The sequence below is a fragment of the Mastacembelus armatus genome, chromosome 22 (assembly GCF_900324485.2).
Source record: "Mastacembelus armatus chromosome 22, fMasArm1.2, whole genome shotgun sequence".
NCBI classification, from domain to species: Eukaryota; Metazoa; Chordata; class Actinopteri; order Synbranchiformes; family Mastacembelidae; genus Mastacembelus; species Mastacembelus armatus.
This window is the reverse complement of record NC_046654.1, coordinates 12,894,233-12,908,132: the sequence shown is the minus strand read 5'-3', so window position 1 is coordinate 12,908,132 and position 13,900 is coordinate 12,894,233. Positions and strand designations below refer to the sequence as shown.

At 41.5% G+C, this 13,900-nt stretch overlaps 1 protein-coding gene across 1 annotated transcript; it reads right to left on the bottom strand.

The window, feature by feature from the left end:
- Window positions 1-21: 21 nt before the first annotated feature.
- On the bottom strand, window positions 22-13,444 carry togaram1 (TOG array regulator of axonemal microtubules 1). Its single transcript, XM_026301089.1, has 23 exons — window positions 13,197-13,444; window positions 11,407-12,582; window positions 9,611-9,671; window positions 7,916-8,032; window positions 7,514-7,753; window positions 7,131-7,396; window positions 6,703-6,926; window positions 6,129-6,220; window positions 5,893-6,045; window positions 5,738-5,803; window positions 5,414-5,583; window positions 5,222-5,315; window positions 4,629-4,847; window positions 4,107-4,230; window positions 3,893-3,998; window positions 3,435-3,670; window positions 3,102-3,260; window positions 2,441-2,567; window positions 2,234-2,349; window positions 1,958-2,138; window positions 1,582-1,801; window positions 1,392-1,478; window positions 22-1,290 (listed from the first exon to the last, which is right to left on the bottom strand). The coding sequence occupies exons 2-23, from the start codon at window positions 12,511-12,513 to the stop codon at window positions 1,037-1,039; spliced, it is 4,419 nt and encodes a 1,472-aa protein (XP_026156874.1). The 5' UTR covers window positions 12,514-12,582; window positions 13,197-13,444; the 3' UTR covers window positions 22-1,036.
- Between the last annotated feature and the right edge of the window lie 456 nt (window positions 13,445-13,900).

Sequence of the window (13,900 nt, the reverse complement as noted above, 5' to 3'; positions counted from 1 at the left end):
AATGAGGCACATGGAAGTTAGTTTTACAGAAATAAAACACTTTATTTATATATCAATCTGTCTTTGCTCTTGTTCACAGACAAGTTCAATATAACTTAACAACAGATGTGTTAAAAGGCTACTTGAAGACTGGCACTATACTGAGACACAATCAGACCTGGTCCATCACTGTTTCTCAGGCAATCGCTGGAGTAAACTGAAACTTTTTTTTTGCCTTTCCCTTCCCAAGTCACAAGACTTGATTTGAACCCAATCTTGATCTAGGCATCAGTGTACATACATATCTCCTTAACAAAAATACAAACAACTTTGATTCTGTCAGTAAATTTTGGTCATGCATAACAGAAAAAGGAGAGAAAGACAGAACCAACTCAGCACATCATCACCAGGACTTTGAAATCATTACACAATATATAAATTATAAACTGTACCATCATACAGCATACAATTACAGATTAAGCTAATACTGTGCAAATACACATTTAAATTGTACAAAATTATTTTGTACTATTCTTGTTAATATTAATTCACAAATATTCAAAACGACTACATTAGACATTTAAAAAATATTACATCACATGGGATGAAACAGCAATAATATACACCTGTTAGGTCCCTGTCTTGTTCCTCTTCTTTTTGTGCATTTCAATTTTACATTCTGCAATAGTGTCTCTGATTTGTCTACAGTACATGTTCAGATTATGAAAGAAAAAAAAAAAAACGTGGTGACAATCATAGGATGGTAAAATGTAAAACTCATTTTTATCGTGATAATGAGCTATGATTTCAAAGTGCAAAGAGAGCAGGTTGAGTATGTACAAGACCTGATGTCAGTATGTTACAATTGTCCGTGCTTCTGTACCAGAGGAAATCTCACTGAGATAAAAAATAAGAGCTCCTAATTTGTAAGGACTTTCTCTTTATTGGTATAAAAGTGCAGGCACTATAAGAAATGTAGAACATCTCTGTCTTCAAGTACGGTCAGTGTTCATGTTCTTCTTTTCCAATGTTTGGTAGTTTGGACTCTGATTTACCTTTAGGACAAGTTCCTCAGGACCTCATTTAAGCCTTTGTGGACATTGGCGGGCTGGGAGGCAGCACACTCGCTCAGACTGGGCCCCATCTGGGCGTAAAGGGCTTGGCACAGGTTGGCGGTAGCACCCCTCACGCTGCCGACCCGGCCATGAATGGTGCCGCTATGAGTGGATGTGCCCAGGAGGTGCCACAGCAAGGGGAGCACTTTTTGCTCCACCATCTGGGGTTTACGTGGGTAGAGTTCTGTCACAAGATCTGGAAATAGAAAATCAGAAGAGGTGGTCAAACAGACTAACACAGAAGATGAAGCCTTAATTAACTAATTATACTGTTCAGGATTAGGACACCAGATATACCTGCAACCTTTTCGATAAGATCCACCTTTGCTTTGCCACTTAAAAACTGAGCCTTGGTGCAGAAAGGCTGAAGAAGAAGTATGTTATCTGTAGTGGAAAGAAAAAAGGTCAAATAAACACTATTCTCCAAATTAGACTAAACATCAAGTGTCACCTCTGCCAGAAATAGCCGAATGCTTGAAGTGAGTACCAAGGTTTGAGACAAGTGTATTAATAGCTCCAATAGCAGCAGAGTAGATGGCATTGTTCTTGGAATTGAGGTGATTGTCTACAATCGCTGGGACGAGGATGTTGACCACTTGGGACAGGTTGTCCTTCAACAGGGGGATGATTTTCTGTAGAGACTCGAGAGCATACAAGTTGACCTTACTGTTGGACTCCTGCAGTCTAGCCTTGAAGGCATCAAACACCTGAAAGAAAGGGAACCAGAAGGAGAACAAATGGTGAAAGAGGTGTTTTGGTGACAGTTTCATAACAAAACACAAATGTATGATGGTATGGAGAATCATGACAGTACATAAGTACACAAAATTGACAGATTGATTTCAACAAATTCAAGTACTAACCGGGAATATGCTATTAATGACCATGTTGGGGTTGTGCTGGCAATCAGCCACTAGCTGATCGATTCCTTTGATCCTCTCTCTGAAGTCCTTTGAACCCAGCAGACCTGAGATCTGCTTGATGTATTCGGTCTTGTCTGCAATACTCTGTGTTTGAGATCTACAGTAATGGCTACTGGACTCCCTGTAAATGATGTAAAACACATGAATATGTACTCAAATAGTTTGAATTTAGTGTTCACGTGCATCTCTGCTGTTGTGCTTGATATTCACACCCACCTGTTGGTGTGGCTGAGAGGCTCCCTGGTGAGAGATGACGCCCTGACTGTGCCACTGCCTGGGAGGGAGCGTCTGCCTCTGGCTGACTGGGTGTCCTGTGGTATCTCACCTAGACCCTAAAATAACCCACAACTTCTGGGTAAGATGAAAGTGTTTGACTTCCACCAAAAACACTAGTCTAACACTTCAAGAAACAAAGCACACTACCTTTGTCTTGAGAATGACGACAGTGTCTTTGACGGTCGGCAGGTCTTTGGTCGGAACATATTTCTCCAGGATCTTGTCAAAGTCAGGGTGGGACGACAGTGACAGCAGCATTCGACGCCCAAAGTACCTGTGAATAAAACCAATATAATAATGAGTACTCAGATGATAAGTGAGATGTGCAGTCTTCTTTTCTACATTGCTATGCCTATTTTCATCCATCAATAAATTGTTACAAACACTTTAGGCCCGTAGACGACCACAGAAAACTGATCCATGTCAATAGTGTAACAGTTTGAATTGCATAACACTGTAGTCTAGATTTCTAAACACCCAGTGGATTGTATGACATGTGCCAACCAATAGCAAACACCATTCATCTAATGCTCCATTATAGTTGACCAAATTTTCAGAATGTTTAAAGCACCAAACCTTTTGGAAAATTGTAGTGAACTTTTCCAATATGAGTTGTTTTATATACTTTGTAATGGCTCAGAATTTTTCCACAAACCATGATAAGGATTATCAGTGAATCAGCTAGTACACCCAAATACTTGTCCCTATAAATGTTTTGTAAATCAGAAAATATGAATGGATCTCACATTAGTTAAAATTAAATATGTGTGTACACAAGGGGCCAAAACAAAAAAAATTCTCTTCATACCTGGCTTCTTGCGAGGAGTCCTGAGCGAGTTTGGTGACTGCAGGCAAGATTCTGTCAGTGAGATCTTTACTTCCAGACAGAAGACGGGCAGCACCGACCTTCTCTACCAGATTGGACAGATGCTGGGCAGTGCATTTTCTAACCACTGCGTTCAGGTGACTATCAGCAGCAAGGAAACCAGCACCCAAGTCAGCAATCAAAGCTTTACCATTACTACTGTAAATATTTTACATTTAATTGGTGTCAGGAACTGTGCAAAAGTAGCTGCAACAATTCAATATTATAGGTTTGACAAAGCAACAATTTACTGTGTATATAGGCACACATACTGACCCGAGTCCTCCAGTGAGTAAAGCGTTGATGCTACGAGTGGGGGTGCAGTGCTGCACCATGCAATCCAATGCCGCATCCACATCCTGCCTAATGAAGGCGTTACTCTCCCCAGCCTTGTGCAGTAAAGCTTTAACCGTCCCCTCCAGCTCCTGGTCCATTGCCTTCTGCATGTGGGTGTACAGGTCACCCAGTGTGCACACGGCAACTCTGGACACACCCGATCGCAGATTCCTCACCTGAAGAAGAAAGACATTATTAAATACTGAAGGAAAAACAAAATCAAGTGGTGGCCAAGGTTGAGAGTATGCATAATTAATGAGACTGACAAATGAAATTTTTCTGCAAAATGAGATATTAATATTAAATAAGGATAGATGGAGTTCTAGCTCTGATGCAGTAAATTGGCACAATGTAACATAACAAAATGATGTGGGAGTGTTATTCAGTGATTACATTACCTCTTGAATAAGACACAGGCAGACATCATGAAGTTTGCCCTGGAGTATATCGGAATGGTAGTGGGCCAGACTTCGCAGGAACGTCAGACCCTCGATCTTCTTCTCCCTAGATTGAAAAGGAAAAAAAATTGACAGCCATTTTTGGCGTAAACTTACTTTTTGGACTTTTTGGACTACAATGTACATAAGAGCACAAAGCTTGACTGTTTCTCACCAGTCCTCTGAGCTCAGCAGGTTAAAGCTCTGCGTCAGTGCCAGGTCAGGCTTGGAAAACGGACACAATTCCAGAGGGTCTGAGATGTTTTTCTTGTGGCCCACGGTACCAGAGGACATCTCATCTAAATGGCCCGTCAAACACCACACAACACACAGATTCCCTCTCATGTTACATCTCTATTTGCCTGAAAACATGCAGTGGGCGTGGGTGGCAGTGCATTAACGGTAGATTGTCAAAACAAAGCATTGTGGCACATTACCAAAAGCAAACATCTTCACCCGTGCCCTGATGGCTCTGACAGTCTAATTACTGTTCTGCATTTTCCATAAACAATGGCCTGATAAAGCACTGGCTCGTCTCTTTATAATGTGGTTGAATACTGCAAAATTGCAAAAGTCCAACTGTGAAATTATACAGAGCAACTTAATAAAGATACATCCTTACATTTGCTTGGTTTAAAATACATGGTAAAAGTTGACATTTGGTGCAGCATGTAGCTGGGTTTTTAGATCCACCTACCTGAGCTATGGGACAGCGAGGGGCGGGTTCTGTTGAGGCTAGGAGCCCTCCTAAGTCGGGACAGGTTTTTGGGGTTGGGGGGCACCGTGGGGGGGCTTGGCTGGTGGGGTGGAGTGAAGCATTTGATGGGGCTTTGGGGGCTGGTGGCACTGATAGTGGACTCATCAGAGGGAAGGTCTGCTTTAGTAGAAGTCAGTGTGCTACCGTTGAGATGCAGATCTACATCACAGAAGACCAAGATTTCAGCAACTAAAACCATATTCTGTGTTGTGTTACCAACTGAAGGCATTTCTCTCTAAACTAATCTGAACAGCCACAGCATGTTATAATTAAAAACAGTTAAAAGAAATTTAATGTGCATTTTTATGCAGCCAAAGTGGTCATTTATATAAAGACAGATCTTTGAAAAAAGTAAATAACTAATAGTAAAAAACAGAAAATAGCTATTTAATCTCAGAAATGCACATTTCAGCCACTTAGAAACAGGTGGTTAAGATTTCCAAAACATTCCCTTGCCGTTAACAATTATTCCCCTATTCTTCCCTGTGGATGAGAATCAGACATTGCTTATTTAACATGATGCTGAATCTTGCCTTGTGCGTTGTCCCTGTAACTTGACTGCCCCTCTTGCTGATCCAGTTGCTGTCTTGTCTTATCCTGGCCAAACCTTGCATTCTTCACCTTCTCCTGTATGTGCATTGGTAAAGAACAGACCAGATGGGTGTTGGGAACTGCAAACTTTCTAAGATGCACTAGAATTTACCAACAGACAAAGTGTGACTAACCTTGCGCTCATGTAAACGTGGGCTGTCATCAAAGTCTAGGTGACTGCCAGGCAGAGCATGGCTGTAGATCCCTGCTGAGGAATCAGTGGGGGGGTTGGCCACTGAATCACCCTGCCTAAGTGACAAAGTGTCTCCTGGATGGCTGGGGGACACTGCAGTGCTCAACATACCTAAGATGCATGAGGGTATTTTCAGCTAACTTACAATATCACTCATGAGATCCACATCATTTTTTAATCATTTATCTGTAACTCACAGTATGAAAAATGTGTATTTGTATTAAAGTGAGGCAGTACTGTACTTCACAGATATGGGTTGACTGACCTCTTCCAAAGACCCCGTCAGGCATATCTGTGCCTGGTGAGTTCCTGCTGCTATGGCTCTGTGATCCTAAAGATTAAAGAGTCAATTTACTGATTTGTTCATGTAAACACGAAGAATAATATCACCAGCTTAATCCACTGTCCCTGCTGGCTGACCTTTGGCAGGCTTCAGGGCTCTGACTAATGGTTTGGCCAAGGGAGGTGACGGTCCTGTCATCTCTTCCTCAGATTTGATTGTTCCGTTGGAGTAAGTAACTCTCTGCCCAACAACACCCACTTCAGACAGCAGCTCATTTCGATGAGATGATCCTTGACAAAGCAAATACAAAAATATAAATAACATGCAAAAATATCACAGCACAGTGGCACAAATCATTTCATTAATTTTATACCTTGAAGGCTGCTGAAGTCCATGGATACAGAAGATCTCAGTTTTGCAGAAGGCACTCTTGCAATGCGAGGTTTCACTCCTGAAGACGCAGAGCTTCCAGGACACATGTGACAAGTGTGAAAATCTGCAAATCTGCTCAGTGTTGCTCAAAACATTCTCTTACAAAACCAGATGGGTACCAAATTACATTCACTACAAATGAAACACATTGTAACCTTGAATAAGACATTATTATCAATGTGCTCTTCTTTTCTCTCCACAAGTCAGCTAGTGTGTTGGATATAACATAATCATTGTCTTTAAAACCCTTAGATGCTCCTTCAAATAAGTTACATTAATACGCCTTCGACACAAAAAGGTGTGCGGAAAAAATCAAACTATAAAACTTAAAATGAAAAATGAAAAAAAAAAAAAAAAAAAGTGCTAGAAATTAAAATCAAAATACACAAAAATGTGCAAAGGTGCATCAAAGGGTTTTAACCAGTTGTGTCTCTAACTGGTTGTCGTATATTTCTGCAAAAAACAATTATTTCTACTATGTGATGAGGTGGAGAGACATCAACAGCAATATATACCTTGTTTTGATGCCATTGAAGCTGGAGTTGGCAACTGAGCTCAGACTGGACAAACCACTCTCACTGGCTGAGCTGGTAAACATTGGAGACGTGTGCGATGGTGAGTCCAGACCCAGGTCTAACCTCACAGCTGAGTCTGGGCTGTCAGGGTCTGGACTGCTAAGGCTCACCTTAGCCCTCTTCTTGGCAGCACTGTTCCGCAGTGAGCGCAAAGAGTTCAGCATCTGTGAGCATGGAAAGGAACATTATTAATCCAGCCAACCTGACAACTATAATCCTAAACAAGCAGAGACTGTGTCCTCATGTGTTTGGTCATACAGTAGTGGGTCAAAAATACTGGGGTGCTTCTTTGAGGAATCTGACATGCCGAGGATGCAAGTTGGAAAAGGTCTTTCTAAAAAAAAAGAAAAAAAAAAAAGTTTTCTGACCTCCTGCATGTCCAAAGAATCATCCTCCTCAGGATCTCGAACTGCACTGAAGCCGTCAGGTTCTAGCTGCTGGTTCTGAGGGCTGCCTGGAGCATTGGACCTCTGGACATTTTGAGACTGCGCATGCTCTGCTGGAGGGATGACTGGTGAGACAGAGAGGGTTGCCCTGGAGCTGCTCAGAGCCCGTCGAAATGACGAAGTGGAAGATGAACTCACAAGGGAGGCGCGAAGAGGCCTGGGAGAGCATGTGCTAGATAGAATGTCCCCTGGAGGACACAGGGAGGAGAAGACAAACTGATGAAATAAAACAGAAGCCACACCATGTTTCTTTTTTCATCAGATAAAACAACTACATATGCAATAATATCTTTTTAATAGATTACCCTTTGTTGTTGTGTTTCGCTGATGAGGGGTGTTCTCTCTTTTGTTGGGCCAGGTATTAGACATAGAGAGGGAGGTCTCTGCATGGCGGCGGGATACTGTTGGAGTAAGCATGCCTCCTGGGAGTGCAGCCAGTGGGTAGGAGGGCAGAAGGAAGGAGCCACATGTGTTGGGGTTGGAGGGGAGGGAAAACGTGCGCTCAACGCTGGGATTCCTTGGTGGCATGTGTCCCCTGTGTGTCACTGTGAGACAAAGTGTTCATGCACAAGGATACAGGAAAAACTAGGTAATAAACAGCAAGGTGGGGATGGCATTTGTGAAGAGCTGAACATTCAAAACTGTTCATTCTTTTTTCCTGATTTTTTTTCTTACTTGTCAATATGTAAAAACAAATGACTTCTTACCACCATCTTGGTCAGTTTTAAAGATATCTTGGTCTAGGTTGAGACTTCCGCTTCTCCTCAGACGTGCAGGAGACTCCTTCCTCCTAGAGGACTGCGGCTTCTGCGGCTCTGCAGAACCTAGACGGAAAAGTATGCTTTAGTATTTATACTATAAACCTAATAGGGTTGCATATTACTCAGATAAAAGTTAACATGACAGCAACACTCCCTCTGTAAACTGATGACCACAAAAAAAAAAACAAAAAAAAAAACAGATCTTGACTGCAGGTGAAGGTGTTGGAGTGGTTGAACTGTTAATTAGGATTTGTTTAAGTGGGATGGCATATATTGTTGGCAAACGATGCAGCGTGAAAATTAAAGGAGTTTTAATTCTTGGCTGTGTAGACGCACAGAGGTTATGCAGGTGGGGAGGGTTCACACACAGCTGTAGCCATAAAAACTTACATCGACATAGTAATGTCACACCAAAGTGGAACTACTTTGCAAAGCACACAACTGACTTTTGCAGGGCATTGAAAAAGATACTACCTCCAAGTAGAACGATACACTAGACCTGTAATCTTCATTTGCGGATTACTACTATCATGTGTTCAGATTACGTAAGAAATAGTAGCGGCACTAAAAGTGAATCTAATCCCTCGTGTATTCAAGTGGGGTAAATGGCTATTTTGTCAAGGAGTGCAATAAAAAAAAACTCATACAGAGAAACTGTAGAACATTTGCAAAACAAATTCTGGTAAGAATATATCAGATTGGAAACCATGTTTTTCCTCTTACAGAAATGAGTGTACAAATTTTGTTCAATGATCAATGGGCTTCTTCTTTTTTATGCTTGTGTCCAAACTGAGTGGTTGTCTGTTTGGGACAGCTACTGGGAGGTCACTCTTATCCTGCCCTGCACCAACAGGTTGGAATAAACTAGGGACAGGAGCATTAGTAACACTGTATTTTTCTCTATTGAAGCTGGCATACTTAAAGAGCTTCTGGCACTAAGATATTCACCTACTATTGGTTACACTTTTTTTTTTTTCAGGGTTAAAAATCATCTCAAAATTAGCCTCCAAGAGGGGCCGCTAGTAGTGTAGCGATAGTACATCCGTCCATATACGCAGGGGACGCCAGCTCGACTCCTGAGCCGGCCGTCATATAACCTACATGTCTTCCCTTGCTCTCTCCCCTAATTTCCTGTCTCTCTCCACTGTCCTATTAGATAAAGGCAAAAACTGCCCAAAAAATAATAATTAAAAACAAAAAACAAAAATTAGCCTCCAAATTGTTTCACGGTCTGAATCTGGTATTAGGGGAATCTTGACTTGAAAAGAAAAGGGAAACCATTAAGCCATGTTCTCAAGCTACTTATTTTGACTTAGCATATGCGGGAACAACAATGCAATGCAATAAATTTCTGCGAGCATTCATTGTGTCACAATAAAATGCTAGTGTTTAAACTAACTGGTGAATGGGATGGAGCAACGGTCTCTTCTGGCATGCTGGAGACTGGTATGCCCACGTTGCACCTGCAAATCTCAGGGCTTTTGGTGACGTGGCATGGTGACGCCTCTGCCTCATGCTAATTCAATTACAGCAAATCTAATTTAAGGTAAACTACCGTGACAGCCAGTCAGCTGTACTTGTCCTTGCAAATGGAAATAATGTGGGTATAACAGAGTGACAGAAGAAAATATTGGCACTTACTAAAACTGGGTATGTAGGTGTCTGGACTCCTGGACAGTGGAGGGAAATCCTCATTGGCCACCTATGAGTAGGCAGAAAATGATTTCTTTTAACAGCAACAATAAAGGATGACATTCAAATAACTAGCGTAAAACAATCCATAAACATAACAAGGGCCTCAGTGTAATTCCATCCATTGGCCTGAACAAAGGGAGGTAGCAAATAATTAGCGAGCTCAAACAAGAGACACTGGCCTTTGGATGGGCCTTCTGCTTCTGTAAACAGACCTAACCTAATGTACTTGAAATCTAATGTTTTCATAAAGCAATAATATTTGAAGTAGACAGAAAATAACTCTCCAAAAGAGTGTGGCTGAGGTGAGCTCCACTACACACAATCTGATCAACAGTGCAGAGCACTTCCCATGATTGCAATCACCACTACATCAGTAAATAAGTCATGTTTTAAAAGCATAACCCAGCGATATTGGCAATTATGTTTCACGCCCCGTGCAGTGAGTGTGACATGTGGTAATGGGTTTGCTGGGAAACAGACACTGCTATAAACAGAAGGTTTCTCAAATGGAGGCACTAAGCTGGATAATAGTTTCCACAACAAATATGGTCAATTAATACCACATAAAACAAAGCCACTCATCACAACCAATAGATATTATTCGAATGAAGCTGATATTAAGTTATGCTTAAAACTTTATTCTAGTTCATTAGCAGTTAAAATATGATATGTATTCCACAATAACTCATTTAACACAAAAAGCAGTATGCAAGTCCTGATTGCAACAAGGCTGGTCATCTTCGCAGCATCAGTGACACTATGCTGGGAAATGGGTCACCTGCTGTATTTCTTCCTGGAATACTGTCAGTGATCCTTGCGTGCTCTAATAGTTTACCTATCTGTTCCTCACAGTGTTTATAAAAAATTGAGAGCCACATATTCAGTGATCGAATTCAGCTGATTGTTACCGTGCCAACAAACACTGATATATTTCTAAAAAAAGACACTATTTTCTATCAATATGTTCCCAAGGATGCACTGAGAATCACACACACAGGGAGAGGTTGACAGAAGAGGCCATAGCTGAACTCCAGATAATAAATATAAGAATAACTGCCCCTCCCTGCTGTGCTCCATCCATCCTGCATCACGAGAGATATAATCATGAGAGATATACCTATGTTTATTTTTCTTTTTACAGCTGTCCCTGGGGAAAGTGCCATTTCTAAGTTTTCTTTTGTCTCATTGGACTGGAGCCTTTGGGCCTTGGTGTGTCCAGAAAAAAAAAAAATTGACAACTGAAGCCTCAGCTTTTTTAAAAGATTAATATTTCTCTTATCTAATGTCCGCACTTTCTGAAAGATTGGCGGAAAAAATAAATAAATCAAGATAATTGCCTGGCTATTGAGATACTGAAAAACACTCCGGAAATCTCTGTGCAGGCATTTCAGAAATGAATGGTCAGGCTCTAATTGGCTTGGATTTCAAAGAGTATTTTTAGAAGTTGTTTTAAACAAAGACGTGAACACTGTTTGTTGAATCAATAACTGATTTATTAACTAAGAGGATAATATTTCTATCTGTGATCTGGGGAAACTAACATGCAATATACCAGAATAACCAAGGCTCAACACCTGGCTGCCTGCCAGATATTGAGTAATGCCTAAACAAAGCACAGTAAGACTCATATAGCTATTAAAAAGCATATGCTAAATCAGGAAAACGTTCCCAAATGGCTAAATTATCACAAGAGATACTGTAAGTAACATCAAAGACAAGCTGACAGGGATGATGGACCCCACCTGTTTGGAGCACTTTCCATTGGGTGTACTGCATTGCTGTTCATTCTCAGTGGATGAGAAGCTCGAAACCTCCCATGGTAATTTGTTCTTCCCTTTACCCGCACTGACAATCCTCCTTTGAAGTGGAAGGTCCTCCGTGAGGGAGCCTAAGCTGCCATAGCCATATAATCGGTCACAGTCCAGTTCAGTTCTGTGGCTCCTGGCACTGCTTATCCGCCCCCCGTTCATCACCCAGTCCAGATCAGCTCCAGAACCATACTGCAGTGAGCACCGCTGGCCTTGTTTGGGCACCACTAATCCATACTCCACAGTCCCGTCTGAGGAGAGTTTTGGAAGGACGTGTCTTGCTCTTCTTGCCTGTACAGCTGCCATAAGACCCTCTGCATCTTCATTGAGCTCAACCATGTCCACAGCTTTCATCAGAGGTTGTTTTTTCCCTGTTTCAAGGCAATAGTCAAAAACAGCAAACAATTCGAGGGCTGCATGCCGCACCTTCCTTTTGCTGTCTGCCAGATATGGAGCAACCTCTAAACAAAGCTTGGGGATATTGAAATCTTTCCTAGGATGAGTTAGCATAGCTGCCATAACAATGTTAAGCACATCTTCACGAACCCTTGAATTTTTGTGTTTCAAGTTGCCAATTACAAGATCCAATACTTGCTGTGGTGCAACAGTTTTCATAAGCTGTCGAAAGACATTCATGTATTCATTCTTTGTGATGGTCCGAGTGTCCCCCAGGGCTTTGAGAGCCACTGAAACTAACTGTTTGAAATATTTGTCTACACTTGTATCTAGCTTCTGGATGAGTAAGTTTAAAATTTGTAAGGTGCTGTACAAGACTTTAAAATTACTGTCATCCAGAAGTCGAGGAAGAAAATTGATAAAATCCTCAATACTACGAGATGGGACTGATTTAATGTCCACTTCTAAGAGGATGTGTCTGAGCTCTTCAACCCCATTTGTGCGATTTTGGTAATTCTTCGGGTCCAGAAGCTGCTCATGTAACTCCCGGGAAATCAGTCCAGGTATCATTATTGATGATCTTTTGGATGTGGTCACATTTGAGAATCCAAGGAAGCAAACCCAGCCCTGTGAGGACAATAACATTCCTCCTCTTTGCTTCGTGCCTTCATCCTGAGTGGCTGGCGATGGACAACCACTCTGCTGTGTTCAGAGCTGAGAATACAAAGAAGAAAATTACCAGGAGTGAAATTAACACATTGAGGAGCAAGAGACTGCAAGCCTCGGGAATGATTGATATATATATATATATATATATATATATATATATATACACACATATACATGCATATATACACATATATATATATATATATATATATATATATATACCTGAACATGCTACAGCAGTGAACACATATTTCAGCTGCGGGAGTGTGTTGATGCGATCGATCATTATGAAATGCATTAATCAGGGAATGGTCACAACCACTTGTGGCTGCCAGGTATCAACTGACTGGCAGATCATCTTTAACAATGTAGCGTTAACGTTACGTCGCTGATGTTTAGTTACTGACGGTGTTTCGGTCAGAGCCTCAAAAGACAAGTAACGCCTCGTATCTACCGCCTTTTCACGGACTAATCGACCCATGTATACACGTTACCGTTAAGCAGCATTAGTCAACGGTGGGTAACTTAGCTCCATAGAGCCTGGGTTAACGGTAGACCACTCAAACGATGCTAAGCTAACTCGCTACTCCCTCAGTGGTATTAGTGGGAATGCTGGCTGACTGGGCTAGCAAAGTTAGAAAAACAGCCAGAAAACAGACCTTGCTTTTCTCCTGGTCCTCTTCGGTGACGGCGGGAGACTATTTAACGTTACTTCGTCCAAATGTCCGTGTCATGCTGCGGTCGCCACGGTTTTCATGGTGCAGACATTTTCGTTGGTTGTTTTAGCTGCTGTCTAGAGTGTTGGGTGTTTGGAAACTACAGAGGTGTTCAGATCGAGAACAGCTCACACATACACATACACACACACACACACACCGAGGCAGCAAAATGGCGAATACATGTCGCAAACTGAGCGCTTCCATGGTGACGCGAGTTCCAGGCTCCGTCGTCCCCGCAGAGCCGCAGCGCGTGCTGTGATGGACTGTCACTGAACCACGTCCAGGGATTAAAAATAACAGGTTTGGACTGGGCTGTAGATAAAATAATTATTTACACAATGCCACCTAGTGATACACAGATTACATTTACTAAGAGCTTTTAACTTTTTGGGCTGATATGATTTAAATGTAACTTTTCAAATAAGTTTTTAAAACCCAAATTCACATACGTTTATTAAATATTATCTGTGGACCTTTTTTAACACCTAGAGAAATAAGGGGTAATATCCCATTACCACGCTTTATTATTGGATGGCTTCGACATAGTAAATCCCTCATTAACTTTCTCCTTACCTCTAGTTATGTGTGCATGGCCTCCTTCCCACGCAATATTATTTCATTCCCACGCCTTAGTTGAGTATACA

Coding starts and splice junctions, on each gene's coding strand:
- togaram1 (XM_026301089.1), bottom strand. CDS start 12,513: ATGTTATTGTCCTCACAGGGCTGGGTTTGCTTCCTTGGATTCTCAAAT. Junction 3,671..3,892: donor GCCTGTGTCTTATTCAAGAG/GTAATGTAATCA, acceptor TTTCTTCTTCAG/GTGAGGAATCTGCGATCGGG. Junction 2,350..2,440: donor TCGTCATTCTCAAGACAAAG/GTAGTGTGCTTT, acceptor GGGTTATTTTAG/GGTCTAGGTGAGATACCACA.